At 42.8% G+C, this 24,539-nt stretch overlaps 2 protein-coding genes across 4 annotated transcripts in view; one reads left to right on the top strand and one right to left on the bottom strand.

Annotated features, from left to right (window-relative positions):
• LOC147336815 (protein AF-9-like) overlaps positions 1-21,029 on the top strand; it is a 34,529-nt gene extending 13,500 nt beyond the window's left edge. The window contains exons 3-14 of one of the 3 annotated variants that reach the window (XR_015128317.1): positions 3,006-3,088; positions 4,609-4,752; positions 5,103-5,141; positions 6,646-6,756; positions 9,668-10,240; positions 13,051-13,120; positions 17,168-17,294; positions 18,091-18,187; positions 18,299-18,361; positions 18,518-18,589; positions 19,814-19,910; positions 20,004-21,028. Coding sequence is in view for 2 of the 3 variants with exons in the window: in XM_086285582.1 (XP_086141708.1) it covers positions 3,006-3,088; positions 4,609-4,752; positions 5,103-5,141; positions 6,646-6,756; positions 9,668-10,240; positions 13,051-13,120; positions 17,168-17,294; positions 18,091-18,187; positions 18,299-18,361; positions 18,518-18,589; positions 19,814-19,831 (1,397 nt within the window). In the remaining variant the exon portion in view is untranslated. Of the gene's footprint in view, positions 1-3,005; positions 3,089-4,608; positions 4,753-5,102; positions 5,142-6,645; positions 6,757-9,667; positions 10,241-13,050; positions 13,121-17,167; positions 17,295-18,090; positions 18,188-18,298; positions 18,362-18,517; positions 18,590-19,813 lie in introns of all 3 variants that reach the window. The other 2 variants (XM_086285582.1, XM_086285583.1) reach the window with 2 other exon arrangements.
• The window catches only part of LOC147336810 (NACHT, LRR and PYD domains-containing protein 12-like), a 220,092-nt gene that overhangs the window by 50,601 nt on the left and 144,952 nt on the right, over positions 1-24,539 (bottom strand). The window lies entirely within an intron of this gene.

The raw sequence follows: 24,539 nt of genomic DNA, 5'->3' as shown, positions 1-24,539 counted from the left end.
GTTTTATAGGTGAGGTGTGGAAGTTTCACCCTGCTGTGTGTGCTGTTAGTCTCAGACCTTTGATCAGGAGTTTCTTTCAGTGCGTTTCTGTGGAGGTGTGTGTATCTTAACAGGCTGACATATGTGATATAGTGTGTATGCAGCCTGCTTCTGTATGTGACCTGCATTAGCATGTGTGCTAGCGGGGTGGGAGAGGTACGACGAGCAGCGAGGAGGATGCTAACCTTTAACTTGCTGAGGCTCTCCACCCGTACGGCCTAACTGACCTCCAACACAAACTTTAGCGTGTGCGTTCATCCCTGCTCTGCTCTTGCTGCTCAGGAGCTTAATGTTGACCTCATTTTGTCGAAGGGTCTTGCTGTTACCTGATTAGTGTGATGTAGAGTCAGGAGAGGTCGTGTAGAGTGGTGGAGTGCAGGGTTGTTGTTGGGTGCTCTGCTCAGTCAACCACAGACACTCTTCATCACCTGCGGTGAATATCATGATGAATTAGTGTTGTCTGTGCATAAATAAGCACTAATCAGATTCACCATGACATAAGAAGAATGCTTTTGCTCAGCTTTTTGTAGCGTTCATCCGAGAACAGGAGCAACTGTTGCCTGCTGGACCATAGCTTCATGCTGATGTGCAGCTTTGGTCGGCCCTTGCTCTTTGAGATTGGCTTAGTCAGTACTTTGGAACAGTTTTAATAGCACTGTCTCTAGTAGAGCAACAGTGATTGAACGTCAAAGTGCCTCTTTACAGGGATGTATGAATGTAAGGGTCCTACATTAGCACCAATATAAACCCACAAACAGATGAGACGCAGGCGTTTTCAGACAAAGGAAAATGTGACAAAGCGATTACTTAGATCCAGGTTTGGCTGCTTGATCTTTTCTTTCCAAACTATCACATATGTGTCTTTCTTGATAATTCCTTCCACCTTGACAAGATTTCCAGTTCCAGATGGACTGAAGCATACCCACAGCCTAATACTCCCACGCCCTCGTTTCACTGTGGGGACGTGTTTTTGGGGTCTACATCAGTCCCTGCGTTCTCCAAACATAAGCAATGTCTCTATTAGGGCTGTCAAAAAATAGGCACTCAGATGTTAATCACTGACTCCAATGGTACATATTTGCAAGAACATCAATACAAACAGTGCTGTTTTCACATGACACTGCTGCAGTAAGTCAGGCATGCAGCTAACAGCTGTCTTTAACACCGAACAGTCCTTTCAGAGGAATCTCCAGAGATCAGTGAAGCTTGCATTTCACTAGTATTAAAGTATTAAGAAATTATCATAAATATTAACCTGGCAGGAGCACATGTCAGCATTGCTGTTTAACTATTAGCAATTACCAGGATGTAAAGAGCTGCCTGAAAGGTCAGTTTGGAAATCCAGGCAGTGAGCGGTGTGAGCGTTCACAGTAAGCACTCTGTTTTCTGTCTTCTTCATTTCAACACAGCTAATACCACACTTTGTCCAGATGTGATACATCAAGAATGAGGGGATGTAGGGTTGGGAAGTTCATGCCATAGGTGCTCTTCTAAAGAGCTCAGCGTCAAGGTCGGGGATCAAGGATTTGTAAAGTCTTGTGAATGTGATAACTCAAGGAGGAGGTCACCTAAGATTTTCAACTTGATACCAGAGGTGTATCTGCTGAAAATCTCAGATGAGTTTGAATCCCGCTGACCTCGTGGTTGGAGGACAACATCTCTGAAAATCAGCTCTGATTTTTAAATTCGTGTCTTTGGCTGAGGGGGAGCTGCAGGCCACCAGGATTGATTTTATTTAAATCAACTTTATATTTGAAAGAATTAGTTGAAAGGTAACAACTTGACATTTTCAAGATAGAACTTGTTCACCATTACTTCTGTTGGTGTAGGATGCAGTTATACTCTTCACCATGCTATTTTTCTGGGTATTGGTATTAAAACTGAAACTGTAGTATTGTTACAAGCCTAGTGTCTATGACACATCTGTCCTAAAATAAGGATCCTGGTTCATTTTGAGGGTAACAAAGGCTGTGACATTTAATTTTGTCAAACAGCTGCAGATTTAAAAGTGTGGAAGGAAAAAAAATCCTGAAAAGCATGAAGCTAACGTTTCACAACAACCATTATGTGCTCCATCAGGTCATGGCTGCTTTTTCAACCTAAACCACTGAAACCTGAGCACATGTAGGATTTTCAAACTGAGCACATAGCTGTGTATACAAGGACACTGAGAGGTGCCACTGCTGTCATAGTATGAATACATGGACAGATATAGTTCTAGACTACTGGATTAGATCCGTGACCAGTAAGTAAAATAGTTTGTAACTTATTAACAACAATAATTTGAAAAGATGTGATTTTCAGGAACGAAGATGTTGGAGGCAGCAGAGGGACGATGTGAGAAAGATGTCGTCCTTCTCTACTCTCATCCATCCGTACAGCATTTCTACACATTCACACGCATCACCATCGTAGCTGCATGCTGTGATGTGTCAAACGGACAATATTTGAGAATTAAGCAAAGCTTCCTTTGTTCAATAAGCACACGTAACTTAATTAGTACATTTCCTGCATTGGTACAGTTTGTGACTCAGGAGGGATCCGCTGTGATCCGTGTGCTCCTCTACGAGCATGCGTGGACGTCTTGGCCTTGTCGTGTGTGTTTAAGGCTTTGGCTCTAATGGACGCCCGCTCTCTGTATCGATGCATCAGAGTAGGCTGCAGAAATTGAGTTAATGAGGTCTCATGAGAACAAAGCTGCAGGATTAGTGTGTTTAATGACACAATAAATGAAGCAACAGTCTTAATACAGTCCTGTCACCTGGTTCAGGTGTGGAGGGGATGTGATTTATGTAATGGTTGGGTTTTTTGTGTTTGTCAGAGCGGCCGTCTCCCAGCAACCCAACCAGATGGCTGCAGCACACTCAGCGCTGCTCTGCATTTCATGTAACTGCATGAATTTAAAGCAAGCTTTGTGAACTGTCAGCCTCCTGGTGCTGAAGTCTAACAGCAGTTTTCTCTTTCAGTGTGCAAGGATCCACCGTACAAAGTGGAGGAATCTGGATACGCAGGCTTCATCTTGCCCATCGAAGTTTATTTCAGAAACAAGGTACATTTAACAAGCAGCACTCAGCTGCCAGGGTTTGTGTCTGTGGGTAATGCACTATTGTTGTAAGACCCTGAACCTCTAAACCATGAAGGGGTTTTTGTGTATGCTCTGAACATGTGTCGGGTTTGCACCAGGTCGTTCCTGAACTGCAGCTTTGGAGAGGCTGATTGTCAAATGTGTCCATTCAGAGCTGTTTTCATTTTTCTATCAAGAGTCACGTCTTTTCAAGCTGTTGCAACATTTTATGTATTATGTGGAAGCTTCTGCAGCGACGTTACTGAAGGAGTGTACGCGTGATTCAGTTGTGCTCTCTTGAAAGTGTTTTTGCTGGAAAAGAGAAAAAACTGGCCTACCAATACTCAGAGGTGTGTGTGCAGCTCTAACAAAGCAGCAGGTCACACACACAGCTGGGCCTAAAGGCGATGCCACCTTTGCCATGTGAGGGTAAAGGCTGGATGAACTGGTTCTCTCTTTGGGTGACGACACCTGGTAACGTAGGTCATGAATGCAGAGATTTAAATTAAACGACCCCACACAGATACTGGGTCAGAGCCATGAACTGGCACATCCAGTGGAGAGAAAGGTGCATTTTGTAGTGCTGGAAGAGCTCCATTATTGGTTATTGGTGCAAAATTCAGAAGCAGCATTTGTTCCAGAGTTTTAGCTTGTTACTGGTTCCACTGGTTCCACTGGCTCTATTTTCTTTGGCGTTTTCTAGCAGAGAGCCTTTCGAACACATCTAACAGATGCTGACTCCTGAGCAAAGGTCGTCTCAACCCAAACTGTCATCATTTCATCAAATGGTTATTCAAACTAAAAAAGCCAGTAAAAATAATAAAAGTAAGTCCAAAAAATCAAAGTTGATCTTAACCCAGCAAAAACATGGATGTTCATTTGAAAGCTGCCTTAAATTTCTCAACTTATTTTTTTTAATTAGTCGTTTACAATCAGGACTTGAGTTTGCTGTGTTACTGTGGTACTTACTTAGTGCCTCGTGTATCATATTTAACAAATACAGTTCTTGTACATAATCAGTGTGATTTATTTATTTTCCCCTGAAGAAAGTAAATAAATTGCACAACACATTTTTGCCAGATGTAGCAAATTCAATCAAAATGAAGGGTTTATATGAAATTAAAATTTTAATTAATTAATTAAAAAAAAAAATTCTGTCTGTTATTTCATGGTTCAGGCTTCAGAGGGTGTTTGGGATCTGAATAATGTAGTCCGGTCACAGCAGATGGCCCCGCCCCTCCTGTTAAAAGGGAGTTTTTCCTTCCCACTGTCGCCAAAGTGCTGCTCATAGGGGGTCATGTGATTGTTGGGCTTTTCTCTGTATCTACTGTCCAATATAAAGCACCTTCAGGTGACTTTTGTTGTGATTTGATGCTGTGTAAATAAAATTGAATTGAATCTAATTAAATGATGCAGTCAAAAACAGAGCATGATGTGGGTAACGTGCTGCATGACGGGTTTTTATTGTTTGTCCCTTTCGTGGTTTTCCTTCCACTTCTCCGTAGGAAGAACCGAAGAAAGTTCGCTTTGATTATGACTTGTTCCTCCACCTGGAAGGTCACCCGCCCGTCAATCACCTCCGCTGTGAGAAGCTCACCTTCAACAATCCAACAGAGGAGTTTCGTAGGAAGTTACTGAAAGCTGGAGGGGTAGGCACGAGGGCGTGACAGACCAGGTCCATCCTGGGCTGTCGCTTTATATCATGGATGTAGTATGTGTGCAGTATATGTGTATAGTCTTTACAGCAATGACATTAGTTTACGTTCCTCAGTAAATGTGAGGGTTTTAAAACTGCACTTCAGTAGTGATTCACTTTATTTGACATGTCTGGAGCCTCTGATTGGCCCCACAGTGGGCTGAAGTGCTACAGTCAGTCTGGAGAGGACAGTCAATGGCTGAACTAGTTTACCCTGCATATGTGAGATATGAATAGTAATGAATAGTTTGTATTTTTCTGTTTACCAAGATTGTCACCCTGTTCTTCTGTTGTCCTTCACAGCAACGAAATCCTCACAAAAGAAGTTCAGAAGACTCAAAGGTAAGATTTCTAACAGGCTTGTAGCTCATGACTCCTCCTCCCTGTTACTGTTACCACCTCAGCAATGACACAATGTAGCAGCTATTGTTGCTGCAGATGTTGAACTTTGTTGTAGCACTTTAATGTAAGGGATTTCAGTCAAAACCAGTTGTTTCAAATGTGTCCCGTTACTAAATTGTGCACTTGAACGACTGTCAGATCCACATAAGACGCCTGCAGTCATGGAAACACGGCGTTCACGGGGCAGTGTATGTACGGCCCTGCTGCTCCACACCAGCAGAGGTTTTGGTTGTTTTCTTGTCTGGAGCGTTTACATCTACGTTAACATAGTGCGACTGTCTTCCTGGAGTTTGCCAAAAATAACAGAGCAGCACAGTTGAGCTTTACAAAGTCACAAACCTGTGGTTGTGTATGGACAGGACCAAAGTGGACATGTTTGCTATAATGTGCAGTACGAAAATCAAACGCTGTTGCTAAACATAAAGCATGTGTTTCTTTTTAAAGCTGTGCCAGAAATCGTGGAACAACGGTTTATGTTGTTAAAATGTTGATAAAGTGTTTATAATGAATTCAATAAACACATCTTTAACTTTGCCATCCTTTGCTAAGCTTTTCAATTCCCTCACTGGGACTTTCATGTGCACTGACTTCATTTTAATCCAGTTTATTTACCTCCTCAACATGTCCTGAAGTTCTCCAGAGGCCTGGTAATGAGCTAGTCATGTGATTCAGGTGTGTTGACCCAGGTTGCGCTCTGTAACCTGCAGGACACCGGCCCCGCCCCTGCACTGCGATCTAAGATGACAGCAGGTCCACTTCATGATTAGCCGTAATTAGCTAAATGTTTAGGCTAGGCAGGAATCGGGTTCTGTTCTTGAGTAAGATTTCAGACCACGTGAGGCGTTTCATGAAGAGGGGTATGTGGTAGCACATGATGACCTATATAAGCATTCGATCAAACGTTTGGGGATTGGAGTTGCAGTTGGAGCGGTGCTCACTTGTTGTGCTTCAGGTGAACCTCGAGTGCAGCCAGTATAGTCTATGGTCATATGGTTTTGTGTGTGTTTGGTAACTGTGTGGCATTTATGTGTTACTCTAAATCTTCATGATATCCATCTTCACTTGTACAAGTGAAGAATCCTTTGTTGTTCTTTCTTTGATTGTTGTTGTTGTTTTTGATGCAGTTTTTTTTTTTTTATGGGAATGGGTTTGAGCCAAGTCAGTTACATGTACATGTGAGGCACTGATGTCACTGGGATGACTGGGATGAAATCGATGTAATATAGAACAAATATGTACAAAAGTGCTCACACAAGCTGCTTGACAGTAAAGCTGAACATTCTTTACTGATGTCCTTTTTTCTGGTACTTGACTCTACAAACACAGTGATATTACTCAGTAAATGACTGATTCATTATCAGCTGTCCTGGTAGAGACTGAACACTCTACATTTACTGAAAGCAAAGAACTCTGCTCATTTAAGCTGCTGATTTTCCTTTGGCAGGTGATGATAATGCAGGAGGGCTCAACCTCCCTGTTTGGCTCCCACCTCAAGCTGGCAACACTTCCCAACAGCTCTGACACAAAGAAAAGCAAAGGCTTTACTGCGTCCAAGGTCAGTGTCTCTGCTCTTTACCTTGTTAGCTTATAGCACCGCTGCTACAAAGGTCGCTCGTTTTGCAGCAAAGACCAGCTGCTGCAAAAAAGTTGTAGCACAAGCATGAAATATGTTTTTTAAACCTCAGGGTGATTCCTGCTTGTACTGCACTAAACGCTTTGGCCTGTCGGGGCCTGGAGCCTCTCCCAGGGTGCACCGGTGTTTGGTACTAATTTATTTATTTTGTTTTAGATGAATCACTAAAACTACAATATTGTTAGTTGATATACTTAATTAAAAAAGTAAAAAAAATCAATCAATAAATAATAATGTGGTGGTAAAGTTTATATATGCTAAAAGCTTGTTTGTAGGCAACATGATTATGTCATAATGTGTATAATTGAGCTGTGGTGAACAGAACTGAGATGGTGTTGTATGTGGATAAGAGTTTTCTCTGTATCTGTTATTATAGGATATACTGTACAATGTAAAGCTTGTTGTGATTTGGCTGTATGAATAAAATGGAATTGAACCGAGGTGCTTCGGCCTATTCTTAGCAGGAATGTGCCTGACTCATCAGAGCTGCTGTCATTAGACGTATCAGAAGGACTAGTTGTTTAATGTTAACGCTTTAATTGGTGCCCAATGGGAGAAAATTGTGTCTCCCATACGCAGTCGTCTGCCAGCAAATGGCAAAGCAGCCATCGCTTATAAAACTAGGCCTGTTATTGTTACTCACTGCTGAAGTGCAAAGAATGAGATCGCAGATGCAAGACGTGAGCTTTCTCCGAAGGTGGGCTTTTGCTTTGTGATAGGGTGACGAGTTCAAGAGGGACTCGGACTGCAGTCGATGTCCTTCTACATCGAAAGGAGGGCGATCGTGGCTCAAGAGTTGGGAGTTCGCCTTGTACTCGGAAGGTTGCTGGTTTGAGCCCCGGCTCGGACAGTCTCCATCGTTGTGTCCTTGGGCAAGACACTTCACCCGTTGCCTATTGGTGGTGGTCAGAGGGCCCGGTGGCGCCAGTGTCCGGCAGCCTCGCCTCTGTCAGTGCGCCCCAGGGTGGCTGTGGCTATAATGTAGCTGCCATCACCAGTGTGTGAATGTGTGTGTGAATGGGTGGATGACTGGATATGTAAAGCGCTTTGGGGTCCTTAGGGACTAGTAAAGCGCTATATAAACACAGGCCATTTACCATTTGAGTCACCTGTCGCCGCGGTGAGGTGTTCAGGGCGTGGCCTTCTGGGAGGCGGTCCCAGGAGAGGTTGCTTCTCGGCTGGCTTGGGAATGTCTCTGTGTTTCCTTGGATAAACTGCAGAAGGCGGTTGTGAGGGAGCTGTGGGCTTCTTCACTATATTTTCATTTATACTGTTTCTAGCACGTCCTTGGGTTTCATGTGAGGCGCTCTGAAAACCAAAGTCATTATTGATATATTTATTTTAATGCAACGACCCGTCAGAGGAAATGGATGATCATTTATGGTGTTTCTATGAATTGCATCAATGTGCATCATTAATAATGCACAGCACAATGTGCCACAGTGTATTCGTTTTGTCATATTTAATAGTGCATGAACATCTTTAGTAGAAAGTTATCTTCACATCATATTTAACCTTTAGATGAGAGACTGTCATCGTCCGTTGTGTGTATATGCATGAGTACATCAGTGTATGTGGTAAGTTTAAAATTAAGATGGCTTGATATCAAAATCATGTTTTTATAGCTGGAACATGAAACCAGAACAACTGCTGTTAAAAGCAACCTCAGCAGGTTAGTTTGGAGCCTCTGATGCAGCTGAGGGTTACCATCAGGTTACCTGTTTCTGTTCTGGGTTTAGTCTGGTGTTGGAGGATAACGTGTTCATCATGCACGATGTGAGACGCCACACAGCTGAGCAGCATTTACAGTGTTTGTCCATTATACAGCCCTCAAACTGAACCCACAGTGTGTTGCAGTGTTTCTTAGTTTCACAGCAGCCGTTTGGCTTTCCTCGTTTAGTCGGCTTAGAAATGAGTGGCCAGGAACATCCCTCATTTTTCTGAGATTGTTTGGATCCACTTTATAATATCTGACGTACATCAGAATGTCAGGGGCCGAAGATTTACCCGTGTGGATGTTTGTGGACAAAGAAACAGATATTTAGTGTTTTACAGTAATACAGCATCAGTGTTTTGCTGTACAGTTGATCATTGCAGTGTTTGTCAGCCAATATTGGGACACTGCGTGAAATGTAAATAAAAACAGAATGCACTGATTTAGAACTCATATTTACTCAGAAAAACTTGGTTTAAACTAAGAAAATGTAGAAAGATATTAGCAACACATTAGCAAACAGAATCAGCTGATCTGTTCCACACTTTGTGTTTTTGTTTCGCCCAATCAGCTTTGGTTTCAACATCAGCGTGAGGGACAGGATTAGAGCCAATCACCTGTTCAGATTATGATCCCACAGACTGGGACGAAACCACACCTGAGCAGTGTGACTGCTTCCTTCATAAAGGAGGCGTCTTGAAGCTGTACTATCAATAAAGGTTTTTGTACAAGTTTCAGTTAGTGTGTTCAGCACTTTTCCCTGCATTGTTTTTCATTACTATGCATAACTTAATATGTGCACGTGTATGATGTCTTTGCATGTGTGGACTGAGTGGGTTTCATGTCCACGGCACCTTTAAAAACATCTTTGCTTGTAAAATTGGTGGCGTGTTCGATACTGTATCAGCTGACAGCGGTATGGTCTCATTAGCGCCCTGACAGCGCGAGGAGCTTCCCTTTGCCTTGTGCCTGAACACTCTGAGCTTTACGTGTTTTTCCCGTGTAGCTTCAGTCTTTCTTTCTCTTCTGTTATTGTTTTGCTTGATGTCACTTTTCATCTCCAGCTACTTAAATATCCGACGCTACTATCTGATCTCCTGTGTTTGTTTCAATCTGCAGGATGGCTCTACAGGAAACACTTTCCTCATCATGGCCACAACCACCAGCTCTGACAACAGCAGCATCTCCAAACTCCACAAGCCATTTAAGGACCATATAGACAAGACCCCAAAAGATTTAAAAGACCCCAAAAGTGCCTTCAGGGACTCGGGCTGGGAACCCGGAAAAGCCCCCAAAGAATCTTCCAGGAAACCCAAAGAGAACCAGCCACTTAGAGAGATCAATCCTAAGATGGGCTTCAAGCAGCCCAAGTCTTTGTCTAAGGAGCGTAGGACTGAGGGGATAACTCATGCGTCGAGGTTAAACAAGCGCTTGTCCGGCCTCGAAGGTGACGATCACGGGACCAAAAGACGCAAAAAGGGGTTTGTGAATTCCTCGGAAATGCAGATTTCAGAGTTGGACGGTCCGTGTTTGGATAAGAAACTACTGAGAGACAGATCGCAGCTGCACAGCAGTAAGCTACGAGCAGAAAGCGAGGACGCAGACCTCAGGAGCGTGTCCACGCTGCCGCCATTCCAGGACCTGGTCGATGCTAATGACTCTGATATGGAGGACCAGTCTGCCAGATCGGATGTGAGTAAACGTGACGCTTTACTGTCGTTACAGCTGGGAATGAGCTCATCTACTGGTAACTTCCACCAGTAAACCTGGTGGAAGTTCTGGTGCGTTCGTCTGCACATTGATTGGTTTGGGAGCAAACAGCTGATGATGAAGATGTCGAGTATCTAACAGAGTGTCTGCGTCTTCTTCAAACCCGTGAGCCAAATTAGGAAAATGCTGCAGCCTCATGAACAGGCTGACATTTGACCTTGTTGCCATGCCCACGCTGGTTTGCAGAGAGCCTCCCCATAAAGAAGTTTTAAAGCCAAATCACAGACGAGAAAGATTTATGGTTTTACGGCACCTGAGGAGAAACGAGGGCCGTAAATAGCACAGCTCCTCTTTAATTCTTTTAGCTTTGAAAGAATCAAATGGCTGCGTGTTTGTGCTTCACAGCATTTCTTTCTGCAGCAGTTTTTATTTCTGTTGTCAGTGATTGTACGAAGTGCAGCTCTTTCATGCATCGTTCTCTGCCGCGTGGTTAGTCAAAGGAGTTCTCACAGAGTGGCACCGAAACCTGTGTTTTTGTCATGGAAGTAGCTTTGGGGTGGGGGCTGCTGCTGCTACTGGTTGTAAAAAGCATGTGGGGTGACAAATTCCAGGCATTTGATTGTGCCCAGGCTAGCAACCCTGGTGGGCCTGAGGCGACACAGCCCAGCGCTCCCATTGCTTCATCTTTGATCTCAGAGTTTGGGAGTGAGTGCTCGGATAAAAACGGCAGAGAAGGAAACGCGGACGAGGTGATGACATGAAGGAAGGGAAACTGGGTGTGGCCTCCGACCAGCACACGTCTGTTTAAAACGAATCAGTTTTATTTCCATGGCGCCGCATCGTCGAGGCGCTTTGTGCTGGATGGTCAGGACCCCACAGAGATGCTGGTGTCTCAGGATGCTGACGATGTCACACTGGTGACGTTCTGGTGACAGATAAATTTAGTAAAAGAAAGTTTATCATCTATTTGATTTAAGTGTCCACTCATCATCATCACACAGCACGAAGAGAAGAACATTTAATTATGTAAGAGTGTCTTAAACTTCAAACATGATAAAAATAATATCTTTATTTTGAATGACAGTATTCATGTTATCCTGAGTCTGTGCAGTGTTTTTCTACATTCAGCTGTTTTAATCACATCCCAGATTTGTTTGCTCTTCATGAGATGTCGTCTGCTGCTGTGGACAATCCTCTCACTCTTATTTTCAAACTGAAATGAGTGCCAGCCATCTGTTGTCATTAGCTTTGCAGGTTAGCGGGATTCATTATTGTAGGCTGAACAGATCACAGATGGGATATTGATCTGTGACAGTGGACACGTGGAGGAGCGAGCGGGTTGCTCGCTGTGCAGAGCAGCGGGGGAACCGTAGCTGAACCCATTGTTGGGAACTAATCAGAGGAAATCCAGAGCAGATGAATCGGATGGTTCGAGCGTGAGGAGCAGAGCTGAGGCAGAGCGCTGCGAGCTGTGGATGTGAGAGCGGCTGCAGGCATCAACTTTTCCCACTTTGTTCCCCGTGGTTTCTAAACTAGACCGTCAGACAGTTTCCTGGATGTGCTGTCGGTTTATTGTCTCTTGATGTGATTGGGTTTGCTTACTTGGAGTAAAGGAGAACAAAAGCCGTAAACGGGAGTGCCGGTCAGATTTATGACACTTTGAAGAAGCCTGTAAACCAGCAGAGCAGCTGTGCGCTCTTTCTCTCACGTTTCTCCTCACCATGTTTTGCACTTTGAAGGTTTCCTTATGTATCTGTGCATGTACATTGAAACACGTTTAAACGTGCACTGTCATTGTTTAAGTCCACATCTCAGTCAATCTGAAAGAGTCAAACATCCTCACTCTGGGCTGTGTGAGCCTCTGCTGCCTGTGGGCAGATGCTGCTTCAAGAAAGGGTTTAAAAGAACGATTTTCATTTTTGGCTTTTATGAATCCAAACTACAGACGTGTCAAACACAAACATGGACATGAAGGGAAGGACTGTATGGAAATGTTAGCACACACTGTTTCATGTGAACTGTGTGTGCTGTTATAAAAGGTACTGCTTCAACCTTGAACATTTACACAGAAATCTAATTTTCTCTTGATGCTTTGCCGACCCAACAGACGATGGATGGCACTATGAAACCTCCTGTTGGAGCTTTTCTTTCTCCAACTAATGTCAGGACAGATAGTTCTGACATTAGTTGGAAAAAGACATCCAGTGCTCTCTGCAGCCTCGTTTGTTTTACGTTTGTATTTGTTGAAAATAAATACAAACCTTGATAAATAAACATATTTTTAATAAAGAGAGTCCCCCTCACTGTAACTCTTAATTCCTGTCCCTTGGAGGTGGTTTGAAAGCCGAACGTGTTCAGAGTGGGAACACTGGTGAGTCCAGGTTGGTCCACTCCTGCTGGGTTTGGTCTTCTTTCAGCACATACATAATAATAACAGTAAATGGTAAATGGCCTGTATTTATATAGCGCTTTTCTAGTCCCTAAGGACCCCAAAGCAATTTACACATCCAGTCATCCACCCATTCACACACTGGTGATGGCAGCTACATTGTAGCCACAGCCACCCTGGGGGGCACTGACAGAGGCGATGGTGTTGGACACTGGTGCCACCGGGCCCTCTGACCACCACCAGTAGGCAACGGCCCAAGGACACAACGACCGAGACTGTCGGAGCCGGGGCTCGAATAGTATTCATTTGCTTCTGTGTTTGCAGAACCGCCACATTCAGTCAAACAGCAGTTTGAGTCATATTTTTATCATTAATCGCTGCCTGTCTCTCTTCTTCCTCCCAGTCTGAGCAGCCCAGTCCAGCGGGTTCCAGCTCCAGTTCAAGCTTTGCTCCCACACCCCACAAACGACAAGGTAACCGACTTGGACCGTGCACACAAGTTACAAAGTTTAGTTTGTGCTGTTTGTTAGTGACACTAACATCATACGTGACACTTCGTGCAGTCAAAGCGATGTAACCAATAAACTGCAGCGCTTTGATTTGTTTGTTTTCGTGATTAGATTTATATCACGAGTGCCACGTGAAATTAAACATAATCGTGAGCAAATGATTTAAACTGTACAGGCACATGTGTTCAGTGCCATTCAGCAAACCAGCAAACAGCCGCCTCGCACACATGCGTGTGCTCAGCAGCACCGTAGAAGAATTGAATTCACTTTTTAATGACTTTTCTTTTCAACAAATCAACAACAGCACAGGACAAAGGGGGTGGGTGGTGGGGTGTTGAGATGTAATCAGATAAATCTGGAATATTAACTGTGATAACAACAATTATCCTAATCGATCTTCAGCTGCTTGTTGGGAGAATCTGGGAGAGGAAAACTAACGTGAGCACAAAGTGTCTGAATGTTTTCCCATCGTCACTTTCCACGATGCACAGAGGACAGGGCTGGGGTGATGTCAGGATGTGACGAGACTATAGTGAGTCCAACTGTTGTGTTACACAGGTGGAAGTATTCAGTCTGGCAGTGTGAAGCTTAAACAGTGTTTTTAACATCACTTTAGGTCCAGCTGACATAAACTTATCACACTCACTGGTAGAAATCAAAGAAAGCAAAATGATGCGTCCAACAGTCTGTTGTCATGCAAGCGTAACACCAAGTACACAGTGGTAGCCTAACACTTATTGTGTGCCCTGTAGAGACTGTGGTATGGTTGTCATAAGGTTGCTACACTGTTTGGATTAAACGATCCTTAGCAGCAGGATCGATATTGAACAGTGTTGTTTCACCGCCTCCAGCTGACACGCAGCACCCCTGCACACAGGCAGACACACAACCTCTTTCCTCACTACGACACATGTAGCTGACATTCACAACAATGCACAGCACTCAGCAAAACTCCAATGTATAGAAAACTGAAGTGTTACACAGTTACCATAATCGTTAACCTGCTTGGTGGGAATTTAACATGCTCACGATTTGAGATAATTAGCTGTTATCATTAAAGTGGACATGAAACGCTACATGTATGAAGGCTAATTTACACCACTGAGCCCTGCTCTCAAAGGTAACGCTGTCTGTGCAGCTCGATTTAAGAAGTAAGTGCTTAAAGTTTAAGTTTATATAACACGTTTACCGACATCAGCATGTGATGTCACTGGGTTGGTTAGTTTATGTTAGCTTACTAGTAACAGTAACACTTTAAAATAGTCGGTGCTAGTGCCTATGGCTGATTACAAAACAGTAACAATACTGTGGCTCTATGTTAATTACACATGGAGGCGTTTGCCTGAAAAATGTTATGCTCATGTTAACCTCCTAGGACCGGGCGTCCACATATGTGGACATCACATTTTGGGTTATTTAGACCAAAATACTAAATTTTGCTCTACAAGGGCCTGATATCCACTTACGAGGACATTATACTGCTGCTGTTCTATAAAATTTTATCAGATGTGGCTGATATTTTTCTTAAAAACAAAAATAAGGTAAAAAACCAAATCTGGTAATTCTTTGTTTTTACATTCATCGGGCCCCAATGTGACCAAATATCAAAGAGAAAGTCTGGAACTGAAGTTAAGAAGTACCCACCGAAGGAAGGATGAATGGCTGGATCATGAAAACCTGACATATCTCTGCATGTTGTGTTTTTCCTCTCGGCTGTAAAAAGGCTGATTGTCATCACCCCGCTGGTCGGATGGTTGGGGTGGAGAGCCAGGTTTGTGCATGCAGTACCTCAAGAACGAGGCTACGTAGGATTTAAGCTAACGACGTCGACGAGTTTGAATCTCGGTGACCTCGACCTCGAGGTCTCTGGCAGTGGACCCGGTCATGTGAGAAATGTTGTGCCTGGCTCTTCCACTTTAGGGATTACAGCTCCTAACGCGTTCATTCCTACTGGGACCACTTCGTTCTTGACCTTCTACGTTGGCTCCAGTTTTCCTCCAGTTTTTCTCATGCTCCCCTTCCTGACATGCTCTCTGCTGGGACTGCCACATCTATCACAACTGCAGCCTTCTGCTCCTTGTCCAGCACCACTGTGTGTGGTTGATTAGCCAGCAGCTGCTGCCAGGTGTTCTTGGAGGGCTGTTTGCCTCTTTAGCCAGTAGGTGTCCAGTACTATCCAGCTCTTCATTGTGGAGTCATTGTTGGATGTCTGTGTTTGTTATGTTGGCTTTTTCTGGGAGGTTCTTTGGTCTGCTGTTGGGTCCTCCAGCCACCTGATGTTGGTGTTGTGTGATGCTACTTTCTCACAGTACTGCTCAGTCTCAGGACCTGGTCATGGCGCCATCTCTGTCTTCCCTGGCTAACAGTAGTCTTGCATTCTTCCAGCCTGTGCGCCATCGCCCCACATAACCTGCACTGTGGCTCCTCCGTCATGGACTTGTAGACTAAGCGGAGCAATATTAAGATGTGGAAAGGCTCCAAAGTTAAAGCCAATTAATCGTCTGCTTTGACAGGTCCCACTATGTCCAGATTCCTTGTAAACCCAGTTCCGTGCTTTCCTCCTCTAGCTGCCGGACCTCGGCTCGGACCATGCCTCTCCTCAGCCAGGGCTCAGCTATTGCCCATTGTTGGAAGTGGGTGGACCCGAGTCCCTAACGCCCCATGCAGGACTTGCCAATGAGTCTTGGTACTATACCATGCTGGTATAGCCAGACCTTGAATTCGCCTGGTATGCCTGAACCTGCATCTTATGTAGCCACTCTACATCGTGCTCCTGCAGTGGACGAACTCTCATTTCCAGCCCGCTGGCACAGTATTTCCCGGGAAGGCTGAGGAGAGTGATCCCTCCTACATATTCTAATATGTAGCTTTATTATTGTAAAGTGGAAGCATTAACTAGCTGTGTATATCATATTGTCTGCAATCATACCGGTACAAATTCTTACGTGATACAAAACTGTCGTACTGAGATATCATTGCTATAGCAACACCAGGTGGTTATGATCCCTAGTGCATGCAATTAAGAGACAAGCCTGGGCATGTCTGGGAGTGAGAGCCACATGTGTCAGTCTGCAGTGGAGCAACTTCAGGAACCTCCAACAATCACAGTGCTCTGCAACATATGCTAGAACCTGTTTCAGCCCTTCAGGTGAAAAAACTGTGCGCTACAGTCAGGCTGTGTGTGACCCAAATGTAAACAAATGACTCCACCAAGTGTGGCTGAAGGACGTCATGTGACAGGAAGAGCAAACAGTGGATGAAAGTTACTGATACAGTACATGGTGCAAGACCAAAGCAGCAGGTTAAAAAGCTCAACTCATGACCCAACATCCCAGGTAGAAGAGAGTCTTCAGTTTTATTGTGAAAATATTGTGCAGGTTCCTAAAGAGTCACAAGGTTAAGTTACTTTAGTTACTGTTTAACAAAAGTTTCCAGGCCAAACTACGACTAACACCAACCCTGTTTCTGTACTACATTTGACTTATTCTGTGTTGCAGTGCCGTGCCACTTTCACGCTGCTGCAAACGGCACTGTGTCATCAGTGACAGTAGCTCATTGGAAGCAATCATGGGATGCCCTTCATTTAATCAAACTTAGAAATGCTGCAGAAAATATCTTTTTGTGTAAATGATCAGAAACATTATTACCACAAATCTTCTTAAAGTATCACTTTGAGCCTGTAAACAAACGGGCACAGCCCTGGTTTATAAACTTTTACTTTGAGTCGGTTCAGAAAGTTGAAGACGTCGTAAGAGAGGCTGCTAAATCATTTTGAGATTGAAGAACATGAAAGAATCATGTTGTTTTCCTGAGCAATGAGAACAATTGAAAACCAGAGCTGTAAGTCAGCTATGTAGAGTTCGAGATGTGTGCATGTTCCCTGTGAAAGTCAGATCACCAGTCCACATTTGCTGAGCTTTACAGTACCAACGTCACAATCTGCAGCTTTCTGCTTGTATTCCTGAGGTTTAAACTGCAATGACTGAGGCTTTATTGAACTGTTCCACTCAGTGCTTGGCCCGCTGCAGTCAGTGATGCAGGATCTGCACTCGGACGACGACGACGATTCAGAGGACGACAACGACGACGTGGATTCAGACAGGGATCGAGCAGCACACCTCACACACCACCAGCACAGGTTAGTAACCCGAGGGCAGCTTTTCGAATGGCTGAACCGCACACTAGTTTAGTTTCATAGAGCTGTGTGCAGACATTGGTAATGAATTCCTTCTAACCAGGATATTGCTATTATGAGGGCTACTTTGTATCTCACATGTTTGTGCAGTAGAGCCAGCCTTTAACAACAAACCTGTAAAATGATGAAGAGCCGCCATTTAAATCTTGGTTAAAATTGCTTGGGACAGTTTCTAAAGGTTCTTTCAACGTGCCTTTTACTAACTTTTCAAGTATTTCATGTAAGCTCTTTCCAACTCTCTCCACCATCCTGTTGGTGGAGGCGTGCCGTCAACCTTGGCCAAAAAGCATAACTTAACCAGATCGTCTCCGTCTCCAACAGTTGACCGGTTTTCTATAATCTATGCCAGGGGTGGGCAATTCCAGGCCTCGATGGCCGGTGTCCTGCAGGTTTTAGATGTGTCCTTGATCCAACACAGCTGATTCAAATGGATAAATGACCTCCTCATGATGTCCTGAAGTTCTCCAGAGGCTGGTAATGAACTAATCATGTGATTCAGGTGTGTTGACCCAGGGTGAGATCTAAAACCTGCAGGACACCGGCCCTCGAGGCCTGGAGTTGGACACCCCTGATCTAGCAGGCCCCTCCCTGACACTGATTCTGCGAGAGTCATCTTCATGTTAAAGACCGTCCTTCGTCCCCACTCTCTCAGATGGGGGATTTTTCATTGTTAGCGGTTTTTAGCTAACAGCTGAGACAACAGTTTTAATGTCTTTATTCTTTGTGACTTCACACTTAGGATTAGTTTAAGTGATGGCAGCAGAAGTGACAGCTCCTCCCATTCCCCGCTGTCGTGCAGTGAGGCCCCGCCCTTATTAAAGTCTACTAATAACCAGGTAATCATATCAGTAATATACTGGCTTATGTCTTAGAGCAGCATGATTGAAAGCCACAGTATCCAGGTGTGTGCGTGACCCTGGGTGACTCTTTGCTCTTCTGTCTGTCAGATAGTGGAAGTAAAAAGTCCCACCAAGCAGAGCAAGCAAGACAAAAGCATGGAGTGTGATAAGGTGAGAACGAGTGTCTTTGGTTTTTAGAAACAGTGCGTGTAATGTGGAGTAGACTAGTAAATATTCTGAAATATGGAAAGTGTTGTTATGTCTTGGGGTTTGTTACCATCAGCCACTGCTACATCATGACAGCCATGTTTGCTGTGTGCTTTTCAGGTTTACCTGGATGAGCTGGTGGAGCTGCATAAAAGACTAATGACACTAAGAGAAGGTCACATACTGCAACAGGTGAGCTGATGTCAGCAGCTCACATACTGCTCCTATGTGGTCATGTGTTGGGTTACGCCATGTCGCAAGTTTTCTGAGGAGCTTTTGTGATATTTAGTAGATCGGATTACATCTTTGTTTATTTATTACTTATATCCGACCCAGTAATTTAGGTCAGTATCGGACTGATACCGATATGCAACATCGGCTCGGTCCATCTCTAGTTCAGATGGCTTTTAATGAGCCTTATAAAATAAACACAGTTTAAAAACATCTAGCAACTAAATCAAGGGTAGCCTGAACTTACAGTCACTGAACACAGCAAGTGTCCCTGCTCTCAGATACACAACCTGCCTTTAAAAGTTCAGAGTAATGAAATCAGCAGCACTGATTCTATCATTTCTAGTCTCACACACCACTTGTGCATTTCTGTAGTTTTGGTTCACATCGGTTGATTTTCTGCTGTAAACAACTAATGAGAGCATTTTCTAAACCTCTGAGTGTCCATCAGGATCCTGTAGAAACAGCTTCCATGTCAAACATTTCTGTTTAGAAAGAAAAAGATTTTTAGAAAATTCTCTAAAGAATTCAACATCTGTTTTGTTTTCTACTATTTATTTATTTTTTAAAGTCACTCTAGCACAGATTTCTTTAGTCACATGTCTTTCTGTGTCTTCCATACAAACATTAAACATGCAAACACTCAACACAGCAACACTGAAAGCATTTGAGTGTAACTGTCATTCAAATCAAACTTTATACACAATTACAACATGGAACAAAAGACAATCTAAACATTAAAACACTACAACCAATGAAGAAACAAATGAAACCAATCACAATCAACATCAAAATATGATCATGGAAAAATAGAAGAGACATATCATACAATTCATACACGTTCATGTGAAATCTTTGGGTTCAATAACCTTCAATCCTTCTTTTAAATTACATTTAAATTTCAGCTGGCAGCAAAGAAATTAATCAGAAATTAACCTCAATGAATCTGCAGCTTCATCAATGTGATGCTGAGTTTCTGACTGAGATTGAGTCTGAACATGTCTGACTCTGTGAAACAGTCAGAGTGTTTCTCTGACAGCAGGAGCCTCTTTACACTCAGCTTCACACAGACGAGCTGAGGAATGATCAAGCAAACTTCTTCTTCTGTCATTTTTAACAGCAGCTTGCATCCAAAGATGTTGCACTACTGCCATCTCCTGGCTTTTACTCTTACTTCTCCTCCAGATCCTCAGATCCTCTTGATGACATCAGTATTTCTCAAAAATGAAAAACCACTCCTTTCACCTCATCATGACTTAACTGATTAACCACTTTTTCAAACGTAAGTTTCATTTCACCACCAGTTCCCACCCTCAACACTCTCCTTTGACTTCTATACTTCAACTAATAACCACATGTTCAACCGTCTCCACAGCATTACACCATCACATAACCCAGTCGGATGTTTCCCCATCATAAAAAGAGAACCATTCAGAAAGTAATGACCTGTTTGTATTCTCCTGCTGCCTATTTAACCCACTACTCCTCTTAACTTCTATTGTGTTTTGTACCCATGTCTCCCTTTTGTTCCATTATCCCATGCCATTCTCCAGAAGTTCTTACTTTGTGTCCAAACTATTCTTTTCCCTCAGATTTCAACAATGGTATCTGCACATCTATGTCTACTTTTTTAACAGCTGCTTTAGCCAATCTGCTCTTTCATTACCCACAATACCTCTGTGAGCCAGAGTCCACATTATCACTATATGTTTATTTTCTTCAGACACTCTATGATGAGCAAAAGGACGTCATACAAATTTACTTTCAATGCTGACAATGAATCACTACATATTATTACTTTTGAAATTCTGCTGTCTTCCACCCATTCTAAAGCCAACAGTGTGACATATAACTCAACTGCATATATACTCAGAAGATTTGATGTTGTTTTTGCAATCTTGAGCCTTAACTGCAGAATTACCACTGCTACACTTGTTGCTTCAGGTTTGGGATCTTTCGACCCGTCTGTATACACCTGTAAATAGTTCATTATAAAATTCTTCAATTCAATTCAATTTTATTTATACAGCACCAAATCACAACAGCAGTCGCCTCAAGGCGCTTTATATTGTACAGTAGATACATAGAAAAAAAATTACAATCATATGACCCCCTATGAGCAGCACTATGACGACAGTGGGAAGGAAAAACTCCCTTTTAACAGGAAGAAACCTCCGGCAGAACCAGGCTCAGGGAGGGGCGGGGCCATCTGCTGCGACCGGTTGGGGTGAGAGAAGGAAGACAGGATAAAGACATGCTGTGGAAGAGAGACAGAGGTTAATAACAGATATGATTCAATGCAGAGAGGTCTATTAATATATAGTGAGTGAGAAAGGTGACTGGAAAGGAAAAACTCAGTGCATCATGGGAATCCCCCGGCAGCCTACGTCTATTGCAGCATAACTAAGGGAGGATTCAGGGTCACCTGGTCCAGCCCTAACTATATGCTTTAGCAAAAAGGAAAGTTTTAAGCCTAATCTTAAAAGTAGAGATAGTGTCTGTCTCCTGAATCCAAACTGGAAGCTGGTTCCACAGAAGAGGGGCCTGAAAACTGAAGGCTCTGCCTCCCATTCTACTTTTAAATACTCTAGGAACAACAAGTAGGCCTGCAGAGTGAGAGCGAAGTGCTCTAATAGGGTGATATGGTACTACAAGGTCATTAAGATAAGATGGGGCCTGATTATTTAAGACCTTGTATGTGAGGAGCAGGATTTTGAATTCTGAATTTAACAGGAAGCCAAAACAGGAGAAATCTGCTCTCTCTTTCTAGTCCCTGTCAGGACTCTTGCTGCCGCATTTTGGATCAGCTGAAGGCTTTTCAGGGAGTTTTTTGGACTTCCTGATAATAATGAATTACAGTCGTCCAGCCTGGAAGTAATAAATGCATGAACTAGTTTTTCAGCGTCACTCTGAGACAGGATATTTCTAACTTTAGAGATGTTGCGCAAATGAAAGAAAGCAGTGAAGTGAGATTAGTGCTGTAAAACTTCCATAACACTGAACAGATGCCACCACAGATATGTTAAAATCTCAGTCAAAACTAGCAAAGACAAATGAAATCCATGAATCAGAAATGCTGATTGTTGAACAGATAATTCAGTCTGTGCATGAGGAGGATCCACTTTAGACTAAACTACATACAGAAACACAGGAACCAGGGCACAGTGTAAATCCAGGACCTCTGTGTGCAACAGCTGACCTGTATGAACACAAAACACTGATTGAAGTCCACGTTGATGCTTTCTGTCTGTTTAACTTTTACATTTGAAGCAACACATTTTACTTCAAACACACAGATCAGGTAGAAAACTGTGGATTAGAAAACAAATTCATCAAGAAGGTCCTGAAGCAAGAAGTTCATCATTGCATAGAGTAAGAAAAAGGACATGAATCATCCCACGGGTCTGTGCAGTCGTTATATTATCATCACCTAAATCATGTCTGCATACTGTGTGTGTGTGTGTGTGTGTGTGTGTGTGTGTGTGTGTGTGTGTGTGTGTGTGTGTGTGTGTGTGAGTGTGTGTTGCTTTTTTAAATCTTCCACTTAGAGTTCAAACTTGGATAGTGATAAAAACATTGCACTGCTTCATTTAATATCTAATTGAACACATCTATGATTGAATTTGAATCTTAAATGTTTTGATTTCAAAGATGTGGTTCTGATATGAAGGAACAGAAAGTCAATTGTTGCCATGGATACAGTGAGACAGACGCCTCAGACCCTTATTTTTTATTTCTTTGACTTTTTATTTTATTGATTCATTTCTTTATTTTTACATTTTAAAAAGTGTATTTGTCTGAATGAACTAATCCCCATTTCCCATGCTTTGTATCACTGGTCATACTGGGAACAGCCATAGAAAATGTTTGTAAAGAAGAAATCTTAAACATGAGCAGATTCTCAGGCGATTTCTGTTTCCTAACCATTGTTTCAGTAACACGTCCCATCACTACATGTGTGTTAAAGATTTCTTTGGGATCAAAATCATCCACTGACAGTTATCAGTACAAACAGGATGCAAAAATCCAAAGTTCAGACTTCAGAGTTACTAAAACAGAGATCTGAGGAAAACTGGTTCTTCACACGACGTTTCATGTGTGAACAGTAGAGGTGGTTTCATTTTCACATGTAGGTGTTGCAGTGAGGATTGCAGGGAGACATTTGCTGAATAGCTGCAGCTCTGCTCCTGTAGACTGCCTCTGAATGTGTGTGTGGTGATAAAGTCACTTTAATTAAATGTCACCTGTCAGGGAAAACTTTGTGTTGACTGAAGAAAGTTCACTTCTCTTTCATTGCAGCTCCACTCTTATTTTTGATGCACTCATTTGTTTCATAAATGATTTCAATGATTTTGCCACAGCTCTGCATTGTCAGCTCGGAGCATGTGTGCTTTTGATGAAATGCTGATATGATGACGCTTGATTGGGGAAAGATTTCCACAGGTGGTGTTGTTGGTCTCCTTCTTCCAGTTTTCTTGTTGCTGCCTCTCTCCTCGCCTCAGTTGCTGCAGCTGTATCATGTATGTTGTTATGTTACATACAAAGAGGAATTTGTGACATTAAAGAGTAAAGATTCTTATTCTTAAATGAAGATGAATAAAGGTTTTGTGAAATAACTACTGAGTTCTGGTGCCGTCTCTGGATGCCTCGACGAATAAAAGAACCGGGGTAAAACTGATTTCGTAACAATTTATACCCATATTTCTGTATTTCTCTATTTATCTGAATATTTATCTATCATAACTGTTTCTACACTCACTTTATATGAGTGCTTGTTGTTTCTTGTATATTTGCTGCTATGACAACTCAGTTTCCCTCCTGGATTAATAAAGTTTCTCTGATTCTGAAATACAGTGAGCCATTATATTTGTAGTTTCTAACTAACAATATAAAGGCTCAGCAACCGATAGAGCCACAGCACGTCCCACTGGCAGCTGAAGGAACTTTTAAACAAAGGACTTTGTAATTGAAGCTTTATTTATACAGGTCGGCTCATTGAGACTCAATGTCTCATTTACAAGAGAGACCTGTTCCAGACAAACATATTAAAATTACAACAATAAAAGCAAAGTTTGTGTAATGTACTCAGTCACATTAAAAACGAGAACAAGTTCCCAGAGATGGTTTCACAAAAACATGTGTACGTCTTTTGAAGTCTGCAAGTGAAATCAACGGAGAGCCTTAAATCCTTCGGTTATGTTTTCCATGAAGACGGAGCAGAAAAGGAGAACGCCTTCTTCCCAAGCTCTGCATGAACTGATGGAACAGTGGATGTAATGATGTCCTGAGACTGCAGGCTGTGACTAAACTGTTTGCCTAACATGTACTCTGATATATAGGAGGCAGTAACCCAGAAACAGATTTATAGATAAAATGATACTAATGGACCATCCTGTGTAAGACCAATGAGGACCAGTTAACCAGAGAACACAGAGTACAGTGGTGTGTTAAAGGTTTACAGACAGTTATAAATCTTAATGCCCCATGATGGACAAAATCCAACAGATGAAGAGAGCGAGCAGAGTCATTCATATAAATCATGTCACTGTAATCCAGGGCAGGTAAAAAAAAGGTGGCAGCAACAAGCTTTTCCTGTGAAACATGATCTGTTCCTGGAAGAGAAGCCCAACTTCAGCCTCAGTGTCTTTATTAGATGTTCAATGTGTGGCTTATAGGAACGACTGTCATCAACCACAATACCGAGGTCTGTGTACGAGGCCACAGTTTCAATAGAAATACTTTGAGCAGATACAGGAGAAGGAAATAAAGCCGGACCCTCTTTCTGTTTGTGAACAACATGACTTTGGTTTTTTCTACATTTAAAGCCAGTCTGAGCCAGCTGAGACTGAATACTATCAACAGCTGCTGTAATGGTTTGAAAACTATGTTGATGGTATAAAATGAACAGATG

Source organism: Aulonocara sp. 'chitande type north' Nkhata Bay, linkage group LG3 (assembly GCF_057382095.1).
Source record: "Aulonocara sp. 'chitande type north' Nkhata Bay isolate Kocher_YH1m ecotype deep benthic linkage group LG3, A_spYH_male_GT1.1, whole genome shotgun sequence".
Taxonomy (NCBI): Eukaryota; Metazoa; Chordata; class Actinopteri; order Cichliformes; family Cichlidae; genus Aulonocara; species Aulonocara sp. 'chitande type north' Nkhata Bay.
Note: the sequence above shows the minus strand (reverse complement) of the source record. Positions and strands in the feature narration are given on the sequence as shown.